General features: G+C 40.3%; 1 protein-coding gene across 3 annotated transcripts in view; it reads left to right on the plus strand.

Annotated features, from left to right (window-relative positions):
• The first annotated feature begins 449 nt into the window (after positions 1–449).
• The window catches only part of PLA2G10 (phospholipase A2 group X), a 29,666-nt gene continuing 5,963 nt past the window's right edge, over positions 450–24,152 (plus strand). The window contains exons 1-8 of one of the 3 annotated variants that reach the window (XM_033074114.1): positions 450–1,152; positions 2,026–2,139; positions 3,274–3,370; positions 4,651–4,821; positions 6,778–6,850; positions 17,115–17,467; positions 17,951–18,090; positions 20,230–20,641. In XM_033074114.1, coding sequence (XP_032930005.1) covers positions 20,596–20,641 — 46 coding nt within the window. In that variant the 5' untranslated portion in view covers positions 450–1,152; positions 2,026–2,139; positions 3,274–3,370; ... (3 more) ...; positions 17,951–18,090; positions 20,230–20,595. Of the gene's footprint in view, positions 1,153–2,025; positions 2,140–3,273; positions 3,371–4,650; positions 4,822–6,325; positions 6,851–17,114; positions 17,468–17,950; positions 18,091–20,229; positions 20,642–24,152 lie in introns of those variants that run through there. The other 2 variants (XM_033074116.1, XM_042779779.1) reach the window with 2 other exon arrangements.

Consider the following 24,152-nt stretch of genomic DNA (forward strand, 5'->3'; position numbering starts at 1 on the left):
GGCTTCCCATTGGCTCGCCACGATTGTTTTGGGAACCGGTGCTTCTGATTGGGCGCGGCTGGGAAGCTCTTAGCAGCTGATTGGTTGGCTGCCAGCGGCCCCGCCCCTGCGCGTCTTTCCCTTCAGCGGGCCAGAACCCGGCCCGGCTGGTCCGTGTCCCTGTGCGGGCGGTGCTGTGTCACCGGTTGTAGAGACAACGGTACGACCAAGCCCGGGGCCGCCACCACCTGGAGCCGCCGCTCCGGGCAGCGGGACGCTGCGGCCCTTTAAGGCTCCGGTTGGTTCTCCCGGAAGCCGCCTGACGCGAGCAGCTCGCGGGATTCCTTCCGCTCAGTGACGTCACTCGAGGCCGGGCGCGCGCTGCGCGTGCGCCTCTCGCCGTGCGCGCGCCCCCTGCCCTGAGGGTGGTGCGGCGGCGGGGCCGCGCTCAGCTGGGAGGAGCCCCGGGACTTGGCGGTGCCTGTCGTTTCTTCTATTGGAACGCACAAAATGAGAACGCTTTTGCCCGATAAAAGCCCCTGAGTGAGCACGAGGCCCAAGGGGCGCTGTGCTGTCATTCCTTGAAGCGACGGCCGCGGCCAGTCTGACCGGCGGCAGGTGCAGGCAGGGACACCTTCCCTGGGCCGGGAAATGACACCGTCCGTGGCCGGGCAGGTGGCACACACCCCTGCCCCCGGAACGGCCGGAGCTCTCTTCAGTGCCCTCTCAAATGAGAGGAGTTGGGTTTTCCCCTCTGACTGCGGACATAACCGTGTTCTCACAGTATAACGCTGAACATGGTGAAGGGTCTGGCGGAGAAGCCTTTTGAGGAGTACCTGAGGTTGCTTGGCTTGTTCAGCCTGGAGGAGACTGAAGTCAGATATCATTGAGGCCTTGGAGCTTCCTCATGAGGGACAGAGACTGATCTCTGCTCTGGTGATCAGTGACAGCACACGAGGGAATGGCTGAAGTTGTGCTGGGGAAGTTTAGGTTGGATATAAGGAAAAGGTTCTTCACCAGAGAGTGGCTGGGCACTGAAGAGGCTCCCCAAGGAAGTGATCACAGCACCAAGCCTGACAGAGCTCAAGGAATGTTTGGACAGGACTCTCAGGCACACGGTGGGATTCTTTGGGCTGTCCTGTGTAGGACCAGGAGCTGGACTCGGTGATTTTTGTGAGTCCTTTACCACTAAGAATTTTGTGATTCTGTTTCTTTTTTTTAGCAACATTAGTGATGGCAATATCAGTAGTGCAGTTGGCCAGTCTTGTACAGATGCCCCCACAAATACTGTGGTAACTGATGTGACCTGTATGATAGGACTGCAAAAATAAATCTCTAGAAGTTCTAACTAGTATAGTATGAAGATTAAACTACCACTAATCAAGACAGGAAGGAATGTAGCCAGTTGGTAGTTTATTGGGTGACGTTATGCTGATGGAAAGTTCCTTGACCTGGTGAGGCCTAAAACATTAATTATTAATAAATTAATGTATTAAACATTGTTCCAGTCTAATTACCCTAGAGGGACTATATCTAAATTGTTGAATCTTTGCCTTGAGGTTTTCCCAGCTCCAAAGTGTGAATTACCTCCTGCTCATCTCAGCCCTGTGGTTCTTGAGACGAAGTGTGACAATTCAATCACAGCAGTCAGATATTAGATAGTGGGGGTGTATGGTATGGCATTTAATGGATCCCTAAGAGTCATGGTGAAATAGGGCCTTTGCTTACTGCAGGATCTAAAGGGACATGAGAGAAACAGAAGAAAAGATGATGTGTAGAACAGTTATATCCATGGATCACAAACCATGAAATAGACCATAAAAGTGGTAAGAAGGCTTATCCAATTCCAAATTACAGTTGTTTGAACACTAAGCAGCTTAAGAAAGTAAGCATTATGATCATTCTCATTCAGAAAAAGAAACCACTGCTGAGGTAAAACCTTTTGGCTGGTAGTAACAAAATGAAAATATTAATCTTAGCTGTTAATCTTTTTGATTTATAGATATTACATAAATCATGCTGCTGTTTTTTCCAATCTGCTGCTAGGATTTGCTGCATACTGTTCACCTGGAGAGAATGGCCTGTTGGGAATTCCTGACTACTTTGGGCATACTTCAGAAGTAATACAGGCTGCGAATGTGAGCTTGAAAATTGCATCAGGTAAAGTTAAATTACTGAAATGTCTAAATAAATATGCTGCCTTTCAAAGTGTTAGAGAACAAAATAAATTTTGGATTAGAATTAGGAGGTTATTAAACAAGTTCCTGACTGTAAAAGTTACATACCTATAAAATCTGGAATAAATGTATGAAGCAAAGCAAGCAAAGGGACTTCTCTTGAATTCTAAACAAACTTTTGGGGAGGAGAAAAAAACAGTCTGACTTTTTATAATTGAAGTATTATAAAGTAAATTGTTTTGGATCCTATATTTATTATGTGCTCACTGATCAAGGGGATTACATGGGTGTGAATGATGAGTGGATGACAAGTAAGTTTTTCCAGTGTATTCCTTATCCTGCAGCATCTGAAGTCCTTATCATGCAAGACTTTCTGATATGAGGATTACAGCTCACTGGAATTTCTGATGTGAATAAGTTATTTATATGTGGAGATAATTCGAAGAATGTACTTCCTACAAAACACTTTTGATTTTGCTGTTTCAATTTTTTTTTCAATTTGAATCAAGTCCTTGATCTTTCCCAGGCTCAGAATTACATAACAAATATATGAATGGTTACATTGCTGTCTTTCCTCAAACAGTGGTTATGGAATATGTGGTTATTCCAGCTCTGCATATGTCATGGAAAGGAAAAAAAATCTCCTTGAATAATTAAACAAGCAAATTTCCATTTTTTCCCCTTAAATATCTGTAAAAAGAGTCAGTTGGGATCAGACATGAATTTGTTATAACTACTACCCAAGGAAATACTCCACAACAAAGAATGTATACAGTCTATAAAACTTCACCAAGAAAGAGCTTTACACAAAACAAGAGTATGAAAAGAACCCCTTTGGTGAAGTCATACTTGGGGGTATTGACCTGAATTAACAAAACTGAAATACTTAAACCATATTAGAACTTTATGAGAAGAGAAACCTGCAGAATTAAACTGAACAAAATTAGAGTATGAACAATTCCCTTCCAAAGGTGACTTAAACAAAATACTGCTGTTTAGTCAAAATAATTATGTGTTAATTAAATATAATCTAGTGTTATCCATTCTAAGAATCAATTTGCAGTTAGTGGCTATTGTTCATTTTGCTGCCACCACTTGACACAGCTCTTTTGCTTAGGATGCCCAGAGGTAAGCGAGCATTTCTCTGGCCAGAACAGGAAGATCTATGGCATGTTCTTGTAGCTGACCAGCATATAGAAGAGGACTTACTAAAGGTATTGTTAGTATGAGGTTTCCTTTCTAGTTTTTTTTGTTGGTAGTGATGGATTCTTAATATCTCTGTGATAAAAAGTTGATTATTGCATGCAAGTTATTCTCTTTGTGGTATTTTATTTGTTCTCTCATGCTTTTGAAAACCCTGAATCACTGAAACAGCAACAGCTTTTCCTTTTAAAATGCGAATGAAATTATACATTATAATTTCCAGCACTTACCAGTCAAATTATTGGTTTGAGGCAGGAAAATAGGAAGACTTTTACTTTAGCAGAAACTACATGAGTATGTATGTTTTTCATAATCCATGAAAGAAAAAATATTCTATAGACCATACTTACCTGTGTACAAATGAAGAGGTTGTGGTGGGTTTTTAAATTTTTTTTCTTGTTCTTTCTTAAACATCTATATATTGTAACTTGGTTATCCTCAGACTTGAGCTAAACAGTCTATCAGTATCTTCCAACCACACAAATGGAATGTTTTGCAAAGCTATGGTTGTGACTTGTCAGTCTGACAACCATTAAAGTTCAGTTGCTTTTTGCATATCATTCTTTCTCAGGCAGAGATGTGATTTCTGCTGTCACTGGGAGCTTGACTGTGGTGGAAGGGGAGCAGAGTATTTGACATCAGTCACAGGGCAAGTTACAGTGTAACTTTTGTGGTTTGAGCCCCAGGTTACCATGAGCCTTTAGTTTCATTGGGAAACTATTTAGCGGTTAAAAAATTACAGTAATTTCACGACTATAAGGTGTACCCTTTTTGACTAAAATTTTGATTGAAACCCGGAAGTGTGCCTTATAATCCGGTGTGCCTTATATGTGGACAAAGTTCAGAAATTTGCCAACCCTGATGTGCGAGCCGCGAGCCGAGCCGCGAGGTGTGGCGGGCGCAGGGGCCAAACTGCGAGCCGCACCAGCCAGTGCCAGGGGCAGGCGGGAGTGCCGGGGCCCATGGTGTGGGGAGGGTGCCTGGGGCTGCGTTTAAAGGCTACACCAATCTGTGAAAAATGTTTGCAAATTGAGCACCTACCAGTAAACCCCATGATTGCAGGATTCCGTTACTAATTCATTACTTCATTGCGCGCGGATCTTCGCTGCAAAAAAAAAAGTGTGCCTTATATATGGACAAAATTTGGAAATTTGCCGACACCCAGAAGTGCACCTTATAATCCGGTGCGCCTTATAGTTGTGAAATTACTGTAATTTTAAGTTTCATGCATGTTAAAATTTTGTTGGAATCGGTAGAACGCAGTGAAACACCTGTAGGTTTTTTACAACAGATGGATTTCAATGTCTCAATCGTAATCCACGGCAATAATGAAACCTCCTAAGCAGCCACTCTGCCCCACCTCACCAGGAGTTACCTCCGTCCATCCAAGGGGAATTTCGCTGCCACAGGCCAGCAGGGGGAGCGAGTCCCTCCCGGGGGTGTCTGACCTGGCCCATGACAGGTGAGGAACAATTATTCCTATTGTTGGAAGGTGCAACGTTAAAAAGGATTGCTTGAATTGGAAAAAAAAAAAGTCAAGCTGTTTCAGTGCAGTGTTTGAGCACACAGAAAGCAGACACACCAAGCAGGACTGAGTTGGAATGTAAATGCCAGCCACCATCAGGAGCATTAGCTTCAGGCCTCGGGATAGCCTCAGAGGAGAGTCATGAGTAAAATATGTTGCATTGTGACAAAGTCATGGATGACTGCACTAATGAGGATGTGAGCAGAAAAAACACAAAACCATTTTTCAAATGGGTGACTGGTTAGAGATCTTCTGTCTGCCAGAAATAAAACAAAAAGGGTGTGGGGTACTGTCAGTCTGTGTAACCTTCTCTGAAGGGTGGTAACAGTTACAATGGGCAGGTGGGAGGTGGATCCAGGTTTTTTCCCTAGCTGGCTTTACTCCCTGAGGTATCGAAGTTACTCAAACCTCTCAGTATGTTTGGCAACAAATCAAACTGCACCGTCTTGCTTTGGAGGGGGGGAAGATAAGAGACAATCCTTTGTGGGTGGTGTTGCAGTTTAGACTGCCTCCTGATGGTGACACACACTGGGACAGGAAGAGTGACAAAACCAAAGCCATTCCTGAAAATGTCTCTACAGCAAATACCCAAACCCTCCCTTCAAGCACAATGTTCTAAAAATGCAGTAGTTAATGTTTTAATCATTACAATCAAGGTGCCTAGCTAAGACAGCCTTCCTAAGCGTTAGTTGTCCAAAGTATGTAAAAATTTGCAAATAAAGTTTTTTGCTAGGCTACAAAATTCAAGATTCAAGATTCATTTGCAGAGAACTTTGAAAATGTGGTTTAAAAATGAAATGGAAGATTCTGTATTAATTCAAACAAGAAGTACTAAAGAGTAAATAAATTTGAGAGGCTGATACACGTTCGAGTTCTGTTCTGCAGGCTCTTAGATTAAATTCAGTTTTCCACCATACTGAGGCTTGATACTGCATACTCTTAAGATCTGTAAATATTTTAAGGTGCTTTACTGTTTGCTTAAGAGAGTCATACATTTCTAAAATTTCTTACAATTGGAGAAATGTATCTGTATGGACAAAAAGGCTTCAATTCTTGATTTAACAGTAACTTATTTATCCTAGCTGATTATAGGTAATGAGTAGTCAGAAGTTCAGATGGTTCTGTGAGCAGTTCTCCCTTCATGTACTGTGAGATAAGGATCCTTTCTGAAAGTGCAAGATAAGCACATAATGAAGTTTATGGTTTGTCAACTCTTCTTTCAGAGACACTTCTCATTTTGTTAATATTGTGTTAGTCTTTCAGTTTGTCTAAAAAAAACCCAACAAACTTATCCTACCCTTTAAAAAGAAACCTTATTTTCCTTATTTATTATAGTTTGGAATTATTAAATGTAGCAATCTATATCCTATGCTATTTGATTATTTTATTGTATCAAATTTTCTCAGAATTTCTGTCCTATTTGTATGTAATAAACAGGCTTTGGAGATTAAGGTGAGGAAAATTACACCTATTTTCTGACCTGTTTGCTAATATAATATTTATCTCACTGTTGTAACTAGCTAACCCATTATCATGAGCTCCAGCTGTTTACATCACATCTCAGTTTTATCATTTGCTTTTCTGTAACTGTGGCTGCACTGACTAATTTAGCAATATAAGGTGTGTCTGATTACTTCCTTTGGAAGACAGAGACTGCCACTGTATCCACTGCTAGCATGAAACTCAGGAAGTGTTTTATTCAATGCATAATGCTCGTTGTAGCTGTACTTTAGATCTATGGTTCGATATCTTGATTTTTCACCTGACCTTGTCCATATTTTCTTTGCTTTCTATTTAGAGGTTAACTATAACAAGCCTTTAATGCTAGAGAATTCTGCTATAACTGGAAAGATGGAATAGGAGTAAAGTGAATTAATCTCCTTTCTATCACAGGTTGTATATGAGGTTTAAATCTGCCATAAAGAAGATGGAGGAGGGGGAAACAATGGTTTGTTGTCTAATTCAGGTAAAGAATGGGGCTTTTCTAAGTAACACAGTAGAACTGAGGAATGCCTCTCTCCACAGGGAGTTTCCTGCCAGAATAAACCTTTCTTTGTTTTTCACTTTGCCAAGATCTAGAAGACCTCAATCTCTTGGTAATGTCAAAGGCAAATTAGTGTGCCTTTTAGGAGTGTATGTTTAGTACAAGCTGTCCAAAAAAGACCAGAGAGGAAGGTGTGTGCTGGTGCTGCTGGCTTTGCATGTGCTCGTGCCTGTGTGCAAGCAGACTCACCCAAATGAAGCCCTTTCATAAAGCAAATGTTGTGTAGCTGTCAAAGGCTCAGCCTCAATGCACATTTCAGGGATTAATTTTGGAATAGCTTTAGTCTGAACACACAGATTGAATATCATGGTGGGAGCACACCTTCCTGTCTTGTTCCCCAAAGGAGTCCTGTGCTCTGAGACAGCTCTATCAAATGAACCAAAGCACAGTGCATGGGGACAATCAGTTTGGCTCAGTTTTGAGCCACAATGAAGTGCTAAATCACACACGTGGTGAGCTAGATTGCTCTGATCAGGAATGATCTCTCTGAAGCAAGTTTTGCAGGAGACTGCTAAGGCTTGCTTACAATCCTCTTGAAGCTGGCAATCAGATTATCCTTTTCGTAGGTGAGCTAAGTAGGTTAAACATCTTCAAAGCCTCTAAACTGTTTCTCTCATATCCTGAAAGCTATTAACACATCAGCACTGACTCTGCTTCCCTGCAATCTTAGGTCAAAGGGGCTAAATGTTACAACCCTCTGCCTTGCTTAACCACATCCATGTGGCTAAAACAGAAATTCCCCAATGATCATATTGGCTCTTAATGAATGCTCAACTCTCTCCATGTACTATGGAGGAAGCTCAGGTCCTCTATAGAGTACGCCACCATGACGCTCAGTTATAGACCAATACCCTAATTCCTGCAAACAGGATAAGCATTTATTCATCAGCTTATCTTAACTCTTATACTTATTCCAGAAGGTCAAGGAGTCATGCAAAACTCAGGTTTACAAGCACTAGTAAAAATGGCTAAGTGTCTTCAAGATGTCTGTATATAAAAACATACTTAAGGAATTTTTCAGCTTCACCTCTGACACTCTGCAAGCAATTGGAGTTTCAAGTCCCTAACAGTAATGTTTACTTTTTGTTTTCTATCATTCTGCTTCATGTTGCAGAAAATAGTGACACAAAAAATTTAATAATGTCTCCTGAAATGTAGTGAAACAAAAGCCATGTCACAAAACTAACATTTTAATATATGTACTAAACAATTCCGAATTTAAATAAAACTTTAAATAAGGAGTGGCTAGACTTAACTAGGGTGTTTAAAAGAAAATACCTCTGCAGAAACTCAAGGAGAGTGAAGTTAGCTGAGGCATTCAATGTACTTCTGGTTTTATATTGCTGAGCATCAAACTGATAAGAGATTTTTTTTGTTTTCTTTACAATCATTATCAAAATACAGGATTCAAAATACCTCTTCTTCAGAGGGCAGGGGAGAGAAGAGTCTTCCCACCCTCCCAAAACACTCACGCTTTTCCAGATAAATTTTTTTTTGTAGAATTCACCTTTCATGCCTTCCTGGCAATCTTCATTTCAATTCTTGACTTTTCTTGGGCAAGTAAGTGTTTTAAAATTAAAAAAAAGGGTAAAGAGTATTTTAGTTGCTGTTTGTCAAACTAGAAGGATTAGCATTTTAAGGAAATCATACAAGCAGAGCAGGGCATGAGAATTCTTTGAATGCATCCCTAAAGTGACCTGTGCTAGTGGAGTGTCCAGAGGGGGTTGGAACAAGATAATCTTTAAGGTTCCTTCCAACCCAAACCATTCCATGACCCTATGAATGTTGCCACAGATACCCAGAAAAGTATTTTCCTTAAAGAATTGTGCATTGCATCCCTCTGTCCTGCATTCAAACCAATATGATCCCCAAATTATAAAATCTCAGACTAAAATTTATTTGTCATATAAGCAATAAAATGCTTGGAAATTAGTGATTCCTCAGATAATTATTCTGAAGAAATTATTATCTCTAAAAATAAGCTTAGCACGTTTTCTTCTTCCTTGAAAGAATTCCCTAGTAAGTACTCAGTATTCTCTAGTAAGCACATTGCTCAAGACTTTTGGGAAACAAGTGTGAAGTACTGTTTTAGCACAGCCTAATTTAGTAGTGCTGCCATAACTGCAGCTGTCAGCTGGATCAGAAGCATCCCAGTATATGCAGATTACTCCTATAAACAGGCAATATTAGAAGTGATGAGAGTTCCCTGACAGTGGACTAACAGACTAACACAGTATCCTTAGCTTAATGGAGTTCTAATTCTGAAATATGGAAGAAAATCCAGAAGAACATGCAGTTGACAGTAGCCATTACAAATAATGGCGCTGGTGGAGCAGCGAGACCTTTCACTCAGTGTTATTCCACACGGCTATTGCAAGGTAGGACACAGATACACGAGTAATGTTTTAAGGAAACAATTGCAATTGCAACAGAATTGCACTGCCATTAAAAGTGAAGTTGCTACAACAGGCAGAGTCCTGTGTCTCATACTTTACTCTAATCATGGTTTTGAAATATGTTTTATAAATCCATTTTGGTGTTTCTAACAATATAGGCTTTCACAAAATTTGAGGTTTGAGTTTGTGTGCTGTAAGACTCAAAACAAACCTGGATGACTGAGGTTTTAACTTGAATGCTGCACTCTCAAATGTGACACCCCACCCATTGGCTGCATACAAAAGGATGTTTTTAATTGACAGGAGAGTTAACATTCTTCCAAACCTCAGTCTGGAACATGTATAATTATACTAAAGCATTGTTAGAAGCTATTTTAAAAGGAAATGTTGCCTGCCTTCTGAGATTTTTCTATATTCATGTAGTCTGGGCATGGCAATCTTTCTTTAAAACCACAGCACTGTTATTCTTGATCAATAAGCAGCACTAGCACACTTTAGCACAGAAAATGACAAGCAACTGGGCTCTTCAAATTTGCAGCTTGCCTCTAACTTTGTAGAGAGCTTCAGTTATCCTGAGTCTCACTACTTAAATTTGTAAAATGGGACTTATGCAGCTGTGATTATTTATTTACTGAAAAAAAAATCTTTTCTTCTGTAAACTGCTGAATCTCAGGCATTAGATAAATCTATACATTTTAGTTATCTTTTAAGTATGTACTGGTTTAACTGAGGTCAGAGCCTAACCTATAACAAATGCTGTTTATACTTTATTTATATTTTCTGAAGACTAAACTTTCTCTGACTGTCAGTTGAAACATTTTACTATTGAACCTACTACCATTCCTTCCTTTTCTCAAAGGTCCAAATTATTCCTTATAATATTTCAGTTAACAGCCCACCTTTATTCTGAGGGGATAAAAAAGTTGTTTTATTAAATTTTGTTTTTACTATAAAAATATGACACACTCTGAATGCCTGTCCCATTTTACTGTAAGTCAATCAGTTTTAAATAATCCTTCCCTAATTAGGTTGTCTTGCCTCTACCTCTGGTGCCTACTTCATTCAGCTTATTTCCAGACACAGGCCCCTTACAAGATGCTCTTCTGATAACAGAACAGGAAGTTCTTTATCTTCTAATGTTGTGTGACTCCAAATTTAATGATATGCTTTAAGGAGGTAGAAAATATACCTTGCTCAAAGAGAAATTACTTCGGCTGGTACAAGAAATTTCAGGGCCTATGGCATACAAGTCAGATCAAATGATCTGACCCTCAGCTCCTTGAACAAATGACAAGTGACTTAAGAAGCCAAAGATAAAAAGGTGATGAGCAGAGGCCAGAAAAAAGTGATGAAAAACAAAATGCAAAGACCAAAAACTTGAAAGCAGCAGCGCAGCAGTAAGCAGTGACACTTGTTGGGAGGTCAGCCCTTCTCCAAGGGATTGTGATGCTCAGTGTTCTCACATATGTTTCTAAGTCCAGTATTTCAAGTAAAATTAGGACTGCTGCAGCTCCTCCTCTGCCTCCAAATTGCTGTCATAATGATCATAAAAGGACCCACCTAATTCCAGTCCTTCCAGTTGTGCAGTAATCAGCTAACTATGCAGATTGCAGAAAACTGAGGTGGGGGGATGCAATATATTTGCTATAGTAGAAAATGTTTCTCTCCTTACATGAAAAAGTGATCATTTAGTGCTTGTATTATTTAGATCTTAAGATGCATTCCCTCACCTAGGAACAGGAATGAAGTCATTACAGAGCATTAACTACTCCACATTGCTTTACATTTGAATTCTACTTTATTGTATGAGTATGCAAAACATGTTTGCACACATCCATAGACAAACTATGTGTTGCTTCAACAGAAATAAGTAAATTAAAAAGTCCAGTTGATGGGAAGAAAATGGATGTTTGGCAGCATCTCTGCACACAATTATCTGTGAGTGTTCATGTGTCCATGCATTTGGAAGAGTGATGTGCAGTATTGGCTGTTGGGTTTTTTGGATAAAAACTATGCAAGCTTTTTTTTTCTTTCTTTCTTTCTTTCTTTTTTTGGTGGCTGTCAGAAAGAACCAATCAAAAAAAAATCCAGTCTAGTATTTAACAGTATAAAAATTAGGCCTGCTTATGTAATTAAGTTGACTCTCCATTCTAAATAAGACTTCAACACAAGCAAAGATTATCTGTCCCAGGCAAATCCTGCCTAGGGATTACATGGTGCATAAACTAATAAGGGTTTATCTTTTCTTCTTTCTGAGAGGGGAGATAACTAGAGGAACATTAAAACATTAATGTGGCATTAAAGAATTGCAAACAGAATTTGGAAATTAGGTGGTTGTGAGTCTCACAGAAGCATCAAATCAACATTAAGTTTCAGTACACAGATCCTGTGTGCAGACACACAAAATTCTAAATACTCCATGTACGCAGAACTGTTATTCTCTGTGAAGTAAAAATGTCAAGTATGAATAAGCTGTTTATTTTAAAAGGTAATCTGAATATGGTTAGCATAAAATTTTGTATGCACCATATTAGTCCTATTTTTGGGGTATCACAGTCACAAAAAGAATCTAGACAAAATTTTTATCATTCAGCATAATTTAGATGAAGATACTTTCGTCAAAGTAACTGAGACATGATGAAAATGTGCTGATTTACACCCTAAAAAGGTAGAAATAAATTTAGTACCTACTATCTGAAAGAATTTAATGAAGACTGTAATATGGCTATTTGGGAAACTGTCTGTTTATTTATAAGGCTGTAGTGAAAGCTATAACATAGACTTGAAACTAGAAAGCTACCAAGGAAGGAGTCAGAGAAATGAACTCCTTTGTTCCCAGTCACTTTTTGACTGCTGGTTTGAGATCACCCTTGACTGGATGCTAAATATAGGTATTGTAGGATAAATACTCAGAAGAATTTAAATCTGTTTAGTAAGATTCACACTTCTAACAGCTGAAGATGAAACTATTCATTTTAAAGTTTTACTGGGACTGGTTCCTCATTCCCTTTTTTACTTTCTGTCTTGCACATCCTGATGTCAGTTAGTACAGCAAACCCTCTCATTCTGTATAGTAAATGCAAAGAGAATGGTGGTTCCATCACTGCTGGTACAAATGGGCTAGTTCATGGCATTTGGTCTCTTCATTTTATGATGGCATTTCATATGCAATTAAAAACTTTTCTCCTTTATACGTAAGAACAACATGTTCTTCATACACGTTATTTTAAAGAATACAGCTCTACTTGCTTAGGATGGTATGAACTTTCTTAGTCACAGGATCTGTAAATAAGAGTTTGTCGAGATGGCTCGTGATGAAATTCTGTAAATATAGTATCATCATGAGGAATTTGTTTTATATTGAACCAAGGAAGCAATTTATGTATTTGGATCAGGTCAGAGAATCACTGAATGGGTAAGGAGGGGACTGCAGTGGGACATCCAGTCTAACTCCCCTGCTCAAGCAGGCTCATCCTAGAGCACATGGCACAGGGTTGCATCCAGCTGCTTCTGGAATATCTCCAGTGAGGGAAACTCTACAACCACTCTGGGCAATCTGTTCTGGTGCTCTGTCACCCAATGATCACCTTCCTTGTATTAAAATAAAATAAAAAAGAATTATGAAGTCTGAAGACTGCCAAGCCCATTGGTGTGCCAGTTTTCGATCTGTACTATGGAAATTATGCAACAGTTCTATTTGTCTTTGAAGATTCATTGAACTTTCTAAGAGCTAAATATCATCTTCCCTGAGCACTGTCACATACAAGGTACTAGGACTTCCATTCAGCAGCTTCCTTCACACTCCACTGTTTCCTTAGCTCTTTGTGGCAATGGGTCTACAACTCTTCTGCTCGTAAGTGTCCTGAATATGTCTTCTTTTGTCCATAACTGATTTTTTTGAAGGAAGTATAAACTCTGTAGAATTACAAAATATTTCTTACTTTCAGGAAAATGTAATTGATACTCTAAGGAAGCATTAGCTTAACCCTTTATAATTACAGGCTATATAAATTGTTCTAATTTGTTTATATTGTACAGTACCCATGGCATTTGTTGCCTTCCAATGCAGTAGAAAATAGGTCTACATAGAAAACATAATATATTTGTCATGTTGCCCCAGATTTGAGAATGCATTTAAATTCTTACCTTCTACTGAGTCCCCACTTCTCACTAAAAATCAAACAGCTGCTGATGCCTGAACAACATTTTGTTCAACACCCTTCCTGTTGTGCACTTACACCCTGTGCGTGCTCTCAGCAAATGACTCTTGCATCTTTTGGCTTATTTGAAGTATCTGGCTTATTTCAGGTACAGTAAATCATGATGTTAGTGCTGACAGTTCTCTGGTTCAACTACTTCTCATCCCAACCATACTGCAAAAGCAAAGAATAAAAGTAGGTGTCCATCCCACAGAGACTCGGAGATGAGAGATTCAGAACAGACTTGACAAGTGGCACATACTCAGCTCTTCAGCACTGTTTATCACCTTTTTGATCTTACGTGTCTTAAGATAAAAATTTTCCTATACTCACTTTTTTTCCTACTCCTAAATTCTCTAGCTAATCCTCATGTTCCCTACCCCTCAGTAGGGAAATCCACTTCCAGGGGTTTTTTGACTCTCAACAATAAATTCAGTAACTTCCCAGTTTCCAAAGCAGTCTGGATGGTGTTTAAAGACAGAGGGCCCTGGTGCAGATTAGCCTGGAACAATCAAGGGCTACATTCTACTCACCTTTCCTTTGATGGATGAATTACTTAGGGATTTTATCCTGATGGGTTCAGTTGCAGTAAAACTGCACAGCTGGGGGAGCACCAGAAAGACAGGTCCTGAAAGAAGGCTGCAAGAGAAGCAGACCAGACCAATAGGGTGTTCACTGTTGACAGGGTGAAGAGCAAAACAACTAAGAGGTGAACAAATAAACAGGTAACAAAAAAATCTTCATTTTATTTTCAAGCTATTTAAAATATTTAGAGACAATGAAAAAACAGTAGACATGGTAAAAATTACACAAAACTGCGAATTTCTTTCTCTTCTCTCTTAAATGAAATATAGTCTGCAGTCTCTATAAATCCATATTCTGTCTCCACCCTGAATACTGCATTCAATTCTGCAGCTTCCCCCCAGTCTCAGTAAAAATAGAACTGGAAAAAGATTCAGAAATGGTTGACAAGGACAAAGGCATAGAAATGGAATTTCATAACAGTGAGTTAAAATGGTAAGAAAGTATGAAAAGGGCACTGCTTCTGTTTGTGACAAAGCTGTCTGGATAATAAAAGCAGTCAAAATCTCAAGTCTCTTTGAATTTAATATAGATGATTTCCCCAGTGCATTTGCATCTTTTACTTGGTGATATGTTGAAAAAATTATTATCAATTAATTTATTATTGCAGCACAGGCCTACTGCCTTCCCTGCCTACAGGCCATGGTTTCATAAAAACCTGTAGGCAAAAGGAAGTGATATTGGAGTCTCCTTCCCTGTCAGGGTGGAACTGCTAGTTTGAAGGTACCTGCTATCACATCACAATATCAGAATTGTGTAGGTGGCAAGGAACTTCTGCAAGTTTTGTAGCCCAGCTTTCTCCTCATGGCAAGTCCCATTAAAGCAGGTTGCTTTTAGTCATATTCAATTGAGTTATGCATATCTCAAAGGATGGAGATGCCATAGCCTTTCAGGACAAATGGTTTCAGCATTTGATCCTTAAAAAATATAAAAATAATTGTTTCTTATATTGAATTGCTGTAGGTTGTGCTCATTGCTTCTTGAGCACCTCTAGGAAAAATGTGGCTGCATCTCTTCTACACCCTTCCATTATAAAGTGCTCCACAGCACGGTGATCTCCACTCATCAGCTTCTTTAAACCTGGGCAAATCCAGTTCTCTCATCTTCTTGTATGTCAGCTGCCTGAGCAGTTTGGTAGCCTTGCTTTAGTGTGTCAATGGCTTTCTTAAAATGAGATGCAGAGCTCCAGATGTGGTGTCACAAGTGTCAGATGGAGGGGAAGAATCAATTCCCTCCAAACCTACCAGTGGTACTCAGCCCAGTTTGCAGCTGGGCACATTAGCTCCAAGAACACATGGTTGACTCACATTCAGCTTGTCCACCACAACCCTCAGCTCCTTTTCTACAAAGCTGTTCTCTATCCAGTCAGTTCCCAGTCTGTCCCACTTGGGGGGTTATGCCAACCCAATTGCAGGGCTTTGCATTTGCCTTTGCTGAACTTCATGAGGTCCTCAAAAGCTCATTTTTCCAGTCTGACTAGATCTGTCTGAGTAGCAGCCCTGCCTTCCAGTGTATCAGCCACTCCCCCCAATTTGCTATCACCCATAAATGTGCTGAGAGGTCACTCTATCCCATCATCCTGGTCATTACATCAGCCATTTCAAGAATCCAAGTTGATGTAACCTATTTAAAGAAAGCAAGTCAAATATCCTTTCAGAGATATGCTGGAGACTTCAAATTTTGTTTTAGAAACATGCACACATTGCATTGCCAAGTCTTTTTCTCAAGCTATAAAAATAAGTAGCCCTGGGTTCCACAAGAAGCATACTGTGAGTCTTTTTCTGGATGCAAATGCCAAATGTAGAATTTGACTTAGAGAGTGCAAATCTTCTGGAAGGCAGAGATGACTGTCAGAACCTAAGAACTAAGCAAGCTGGAAGTTATTTATGGACTCCTTCCCCAGCATCTTTGCTCAAAGACAGGCAATATATTTCCATGCCATAAAAATGGACATAACTGTGTGGGTAAATACACGGTGCTCTGAAGACGTTCTTGCTATCTTGTTACTTGTCTGGGTTGTATGGACAGAATGGACTCTGTGCTAGCAGCTGTTGTACTAAAGGAGCAGAGGGGAGAATGGGGATCAGGAAAAAAAACATAACTAGAAGGAAGAGAAGAGAAAAGAAAACTGTAGGAGTAATTCAGCTGCTCTGCAAACGTTATAACAGTTTCAAGAACATTTCTGTAATAAACAACCTTTCCAGCACACAACTGTCTGTTATGGGCAGTGACACACTACACAGTGTTTTTGCAGCATGGACAGAGTAACATTGCTGCCAAAGGACATGGAAAGGACAGTGCTACAGACATGATCCCCAAAATTATCTTGGGACATATTATGCTACTCAGAGATTTACTATTACCAAAGACATTATGCTGTAGGCTGGTGTAGTCCTGAAGTTGGATTTTGTTGTGTATGCTAGAACTGGGTTTGAGATAATACATGTACATTGCAAAAATACTATCAAATGGCTTAGCAGAATGTTTTCTAATCTTCCACATGGAGCTTGTGTCTCCAAACGTGGCTTTATAACTCTTGTGCACTTTGGAACAACATTTCCAATAACATGAGCTGAAGAAAACACTGGTAAACAGGAAGCAATGGTTGTGGAAAGGACCTGAGAGAAGATGGAAGGACATGAAAGTGAGGAAACCCAGCCAAACCTCCAAAAATAGGAATAAAGGCACTGAATGTTTCCAAACAAGTTCTCAGATAATTAAGGCTGTTCGGCTTGGTATTTTTATGAAGACAACAATGATAAAGAAGTTGTGTACTACATGGATATTCAGTATCTGAAGGAACATACACTTGTAAAGGATATATTCCAAGCAGAACCTGTGTCCCAGTCCAATGTTTAAGAACATGTGGGGTAACTCAGAGATATTTACCAAGTATAGCAACAACTAAACACAGTCATTTGACTTAATTTCTGGGAAGCAACTCTTCAGTTCTAATTATTCTGATACTCTCACAGTAAAGTATGTGCTTCTTTCCTTATTTTCCTCCAGGAGACAGTGCCACAGAAGAACCCAATCTGGGACTTAACCTGGGATGCAAAAGATCAAATTCCTGTTTTCCAGCTCTGTTACAGCCATCATAAAGCACCTTAAGCAAATCATCCTGCCTCCATTACCATCTCTAACAATGGAAAAATAATTTCTTTCACCATTCTTTATTAGTTCATTAATTCAGTGGGGCAGCAAGTATGCCCTATGGCTTAAATGTCACATGCTTAATGCTGTAGGCATTTTTTAGGACTTTGCTTAGACACCTATGGACTTTAGCACCTCTGTACTCAGCAGCAGCAACACTACATTGGTTCACAACAGCTAAATGCAGAGTATATAAAAATTTGACCAAGGTAGGTGCTATGTTTTTTCATTTCCCAGGAAAAATAACTGCTCTTACTAAATGAAAAATTTTAATGGAATTATTATTGCTACAAAAACACAGCTTTTCAGCTGTTAAGTCAGCAGTAAAGCTACTGTTAACTTCTCTTAAGATCACTACCTTCACCTGATCACAGGATAGTGGATAACTTGCACTTACATTAACTATATTTTAGACCATTCTAGCACTTTCCATAAACATTTTAACATTTTGGGTTATCATACTCTGCCATTTTCCTGCATGCACATAATCCTGGACCCTGAGAAATGAGGCTTTTAGAACTCATTTAACAAGTAATAGTGTTATGCTATGGGACTGTTCCTCAGTACAACCATGTGTCTCAATTATATTAATCTATTTCTCAGATTTAAAAACTAAGCAATCATAAGGTACATGCAGCCTTGTTTGAGAAAGTATGTTTGAAAAGCAAATGGTTCTCTCCGCCCCTGCACAGCTCCAGCTGACAGACAGAAGCAATTCATCTGTGAGAAGGAAAATGCCATTTGTCACATATGACTTAGGCCAGTTTCCAAGTACTTCAAATAGAAGAAAAGAAACGCTACAAAAAGAAATATGACAGGTCTACACTGCCACGTAAGTTTTTAACTGAAAAATGTAATGGGAATCAAATATAATTTTAAAAAATTATGACTTTATTATTGTAATTCATATGAATTTCCAGTCTGTTATTGGTATATATATTCTTAGCCATATGCCTGGCAATTAACTGGACAATCTAGATTTACCTCAGTAAAAGTATTTCCTTCTATCAGATTTCCTCCCTTCTCACCAATTTCACTGGATGTTTTCCTTTGAACTTTTACTACACTCATGACTTGCATTCCTTATATCATCACTACATACAGTTTCTGTCCCTATGCGTCTTTGTGTGCTTTCTGATAGAAGGAGCTGTAGTCTGAGAATTTCAGTCTCACTTGATTTTTCCATGATTATAAGTTTACTTTCTTCAGAGAAAAACATATCAGCTGCACTAGCACATTGCATCAGTCAGTGTCCTGAAGAACAACATGAAATGCAATTCATCTTGCTCCCTTGGATACTGTTTTCATTGTCATATGCAATGGTATGCTGGATGGGATAGTGTTCAGCTGCAGTTTCATTAAGCAGCTCTCGGACACCATTAAAGTGTTCTAATAGGTGTGACTTATTGACCGGAAGAGTCGGTAAACAAATGAAGTATAAGTGACAGTACGAGACCAGAGTAACAGTAATTAGCAATGTGACTCCATGAGTAATAGGAAAATTGCCCTGACCCAGTTGATGGCAATAGCAATGAAATCTTAATTTTTTTTTTCTAAAAATCCACAGTAGATAGGTTTTCTACCAACAATTATAAGGTTCATAAGCAACCTTTCTGGTTGCCACACACCCACCTCACTGGTGTTCTAGTCCAGCTGTGTTGGGACACACCGTGGCAGTTGTGCTCCTCATGTTGGCCAGAGCCAGGCACAGGGGTGGAAGGAGAGAACGGGCTGGCAGCATTATCCCAGCACTCTGCATCTGCAGCTGCTCAGTACAGCTCTGCCAGGCACTGGGAACCTCCAGAAACCTTCCCCACTCTGCAGAACACCAGCACTCGGGTGGAAACCCTGCTTACTTCTGCTGTGTGGAGTTCACACCAGCACCCTCTGCCTTGCCAAGACCCATGTACAGTCCTGGCTGAGCTGCCACACCTCTCCTGGTGCTCTGCTCGGAGTTGCAGAAAGGCCTACCAGGTGCACAATGGCATATCAATATCCTGCCTCCAATCGATGTTCCACATTTATCCCACGCTACCCTCACTTCAGTGCCAACACAAACATTTCAGAGAGCTTGGATTAATGAGAGCATAACAAAAACAAATCTGATCTGTCTGTGCATGCTTTTTGTCCTTGCAATCACATCACATATGATTTTCTACCTCTCCTGAAAAAAGAGGAATGTTATAACACAGAAATCAGAGCATTTTAATGCAAAAATAGAATTATTACTCAGTATGTGCATGATAAAAACTATATTATTTCTTTGATGGAAAAACCTTTTAGAAACCACCCCCCAACAAACTACCAGCTGCTCTCCCATAGTAAGATGACATGACCAAGAAAAAGTTCTTGGTAAGTTCCATAAATAAAATTAGTTTTACTTGTCTTTCCTAGCAGTGTAGGCCTCAATGGCATCCAAGGGGGTAATATCCTGAAATATAATAATGCCAAAAAAAAAAAGTATGAGCACCACAAGACAAAACATATGCACACAAAATCAATACTCTAAATTTCAGGGTTCCTGATTGCTCAAACAACTGACAGGGAATGCATTAATAGAAGATCTGAAGACATGCTTGAAAAGTATGAGCACAGAAAAAAAATCACATAAAAGCAAGTGACATTGTCTGTGTATTGAGAGAGGCAATGAAACTGATTGTAATAAGCTACATAGTTGTATGTTTTACAAAATAATACAAGAGTTGGAAAGGGAATGGAAAAATATGCAAATGTACAAAAAAAATACTGACTTTCAGAGTCTATTTTGTTTGAGGTGCAATTAAAAAGTTTTTATCAAGCTACAAGTATCTGTAACTGGTTTAGGAGTTGGTTGTCCTTTAGTCATCCAAGGAAAGGAACAATCAGTAGATGAAGTCTGGCTGATGCAGACTCCAGATAGAGCATGTCTTTAGCACTGGTTATAATTAACCACTGGACTAACTTACAACACATTTCCTGCTTTCCTCTTCAGATCTAGATTAAATTACCTAGGAACTGCTGCAATTCAAAAAGAAAATACAGCTGCCAGAGCAGGAAGGTGTGGAGGAGCGAGAGGCGGCCCCCATCACAGACCTGCGGGGTGTGACCCCTGTGCCTGCACCGCGCTCCGCTGCCCGAGTGACAGCTCCCAGCTCTCGCCGGCTCTTCCAGCGGCAGCTCCTCCCTTCTGGCCAGATGGACAGCACAGCTTGGACTTGGGCTCCGGCTCCGGGGGACCCGGCTCGGGGCAGAAAGCAGCCTTTTATAGCCGGCACGCCGCGGCTGCGGCTCACACCTACACGGTGCGCTGCCGAGCACAGCGCTGCTACCGGGACCCGCACCCCGCCCGCCGCTGCCCATGGCGCCGCTGTCCCCGCTCCTGCTGTTGCTGCTGCCGGCGGCCGGTGAGTAAAGCAGGGTCCCGGGCCGGGGCTCCATCCACACGGTCCTTCCCGGCAGGGAAGCTGCCCCGTCCTGCGGCGCCTCCGCGGGCTCTGCTGGACGCGTTCCCTCGCCCGGACCCGGCCGGATGGGGGCTGGCAGCGTCGGGGGGCAGGTGGGAAGAGGGGTAGAGAAAGGAGTGTAAGGAGAAGCGCTCACGAGCGCTCACGGAAAGTGCCTGTGTCCCACGCCGGAGAGCAGTCCCTGGGACAGGTGGCCAGCGCTCGGGCACAGCTGGGTGGGAGCGCCCGATCTGCCGCTGCCAGCGGCGGCTGGAGCTGCCCGACAGCCCGGCCGGTGCTCACACCGCGCCTGCACACGGCAGCGGGGCTGCAGGGGTGTACATTACCGCTGCAAAGTTCAGCAGTAATGTACAACTCTGCTAACGAAGTTCTGAGTTTCAAATCAGTTTGCAGCTTGCACGGCAGTAACAATCTTTCTATAAAGCCAGTGGCTTTGCTCCCGCTCTTCTCTGGGCATTGGAATGAGCTGTCGCGGAGCACTCGCATTACTAAGTAGTTCAGGAGCAGGAATTGCTAGAACTGAGATTGCCTACAAAACCCTAACCGGGTTATTCTGAAAAATGAATCAGTCTTCATGAATGAGTTATGATGTGAGAATGTAATTAAAGGACCCCTGCCTCACACCTTCACACAGCCAATTACTCACTTTGCAAATATTTAATTATTTTTTTTGTCTCATACATCCTATTTATTAATCAGTGTTAAAGGCTGGTTGTAACAATTCACAGTCCATTTCCTCATAGGTTTTCTGAAGTACTCATCAGTATAGTATCTGATTGTACTAATTTTTCTGAAACTGTGTTCTTGTCCCTCTTTTTCAGATAGGTAGGTGGACTGACACAAAAAAAAAGCATCCTCTAATTTTAGGTTCCTATGGTGATATGCTAGAACTCAATTTTACCTACGACTACATAAAATTATGAACTTCACCTGCTCAAAGGCTAGTTCTCACTGAGTGCTGTGGTAGCTTGGTACTCCAACCTCAGGATATTCAGCAGGCTGGGAGCCTACTATTTGTAAACATCAACAGGCACTGTTTTAGAGTGATTAAATTAACCTCATGCTGAACCTTTGTGACAGCTGTAAGGATAAAATCCTATCTTCCAGAATAGCAATCAGCTGCCTTAAGTAAAAGATTCTCTTGAACTTTTTTTAATACATTCCTACACAGCTTGCAAATTCACCACACCAAATCTTGCAAATAGCAGGATCCTAAAGAAAAGAGCCTCAGTTCATTCCTAGAACAGATTCCGGGCACAGAATGAAGCAGGGTCTGGGGAAAGGCAATTGTGTGATTAAAGCCCATAAGGTAAGGTGCTTGCATAATGGGGCCAACTTAGGGCCCCATGAAGCTCCCTGCCCCAATTGCACTTCCTGACCTCAGATGGCTCCTATGATTCCTTCTGCATTTTGACCACCCTCCAGACCTCATCCTTTGCATGGCACAAACCTCAGCAAGAACATTAAGGAAAGCAATGAAATCACTGCTTCTGCCAGCTTGGAGTGCTCATTACAGACAGCCTGGCTGCGCTCTGATAGCTCTGAGTCAGGCACCTCAGTCACCCACTCCGTGGGCAGTGAGGAGCACGGGAAATGCAATCTGCCTGTTTCCTAATTGGTCCAAAGTATCAAAACAGGCAAATTTAACCTCTCAAAAAATTTACACGTGACCAGAGTTTGTGGAGATAGCATGTAAGTTGTCTGGGCAATAAAACGAGGTGGAAAAGGCCATTCCTGATGGTTTACGAAACAAGAGGTAAAAATCTAAGCAAAAAACTAAGGTTTCTATAAGGCATACAGTTCTTTTTTGTAAGATCTTGAAAATGCATCAGAAAGTCTGCTTATTCCCAAGTTTCATTTTCTGAACTACTGCAGCATTATGACTGCATAGAGAAATCCCTAAAGGAAATTTTACACGTATTTAACATCAAAAAATGTTTCTATACCCTCAGACTTTGAAAGAATGGCTTAAAAATTCATTTTAAACCTACATAACAGCATACATTGTATTAGATGCTAATAATATAGTTAGGTATCATAATTATGCAAAGTTAAACTTTTTAATACAAATGTGAGTATGTATCTGGAAAAATAATCACTATCTTTGCATTGAATGCATTGAAAAGAGTAAAACATTATAGGAAATAGGACCTTTTAAAAAAAATTAATGTGTTTCTAATTTTTTTCCCTCTTTGCATATGGAAATTTAAGGGAATGGATTTTTAAAATACCTTATAAAGCAATGAAACTAAAATAAATCCAATCTGGCTCACTGCCTTTTTCTCTATTTACAAGGTTGTGTTTGACACAGCTGCACACAATCTGCATGACAAAACCCAAAAAACAGACTAGACATCAAGAGACAACACTGTTCTTTCAGGAATGCATAATCAAACCTCCCATTCACAAAGTCTTCATAGAAACAAACAAAACCACACAGATTTCAAGAACTTACTCATTAAATATTTGGAAATACACAGAATGTCAATTCACTCTCTAACTGTATTCCACAACATTTCTGACAAAACACTTCAGTGATTTTGTTACATGGCAAACACACCAAGGCTATCATCACCATCAACATATTGAAACTCTGATTGTTTCCATAGTCTCGGAGCATTCTCAGATGGTATTTCATTGCTTTTAACTCAGCTCATAAAGCTCTTGTGACAGAGTATCATATTCAGAGTATCTATGCCATGCTGGTTTACAACTGTTTGTCCAGATGCTCTAACACAAATATATTACAAGGACAAAAAGTTTGTCCTTTTCTTTAAGACACATGGTATATTATACTTGAGCTCTTCAGACAGTTCATCACTGCTACTTGTCATGGATTTAAATCAAGGGACTGGGAATTGTCCCAAGTTAGCAAACAATTCTCTGATGAAACCAGGAATATGACTTGGAAATTCTTATTTTCTTTTTCCTGACTTGTATCTCTCCTTTGTATCACCACCTTTCCCCAGTTGCCAGGAACTGAGACACAATGTAAAAATTCTTCACTTTTTTCAGAATCTCCAAGGTCATGCAGAGCAAACTCAGCTTTGCCATTAACCATGGCTGCAGCCAGTAATGACTGGCTGTTTATAAGAGTAACCACTACTAAACACTGAAGATCATAACCAGTTGTCACTTGTAATGCTGCAGCCTTATTGCAGGGTTTTCAGCTCAGAATTTACTGAACTTGTACTGATAATGAAGATAACACTTGCAATGCTATCATAAAACTAATCTGTTAATAACCAAATAGATGCTTCTGCTACCCAGAACCAAAATTTCACACTAAACATTCAGGTAATGTTCTGGAACAGGAGCCATGCACAACAGATACTGCTCACTATCTTAGCAAGGAAGTTCAGTGCCAGCTCAGCAGTTTTGAAATGAAACTGCAATTGTCTACATAGCAAGGAAGCTTTTCTTAATTCCTCAGGATATGATTGCTTTTAAT

The sequence above is a fragment of the Catharus ustulatus genome, chromosome 16 (assembly GCF_009819885.2).
Source record: "Catharus ustulatus isolate bCatUst1 chromosome 16, bCatUst1.pri.v2, whole genome shotgun sequence".
NCBI classification, from domain to species: Eukaryota; Metazoa; Chordata; class Aves; order Passeriformes; family Turdidae; genus Catharus; species Catharus ustulatus.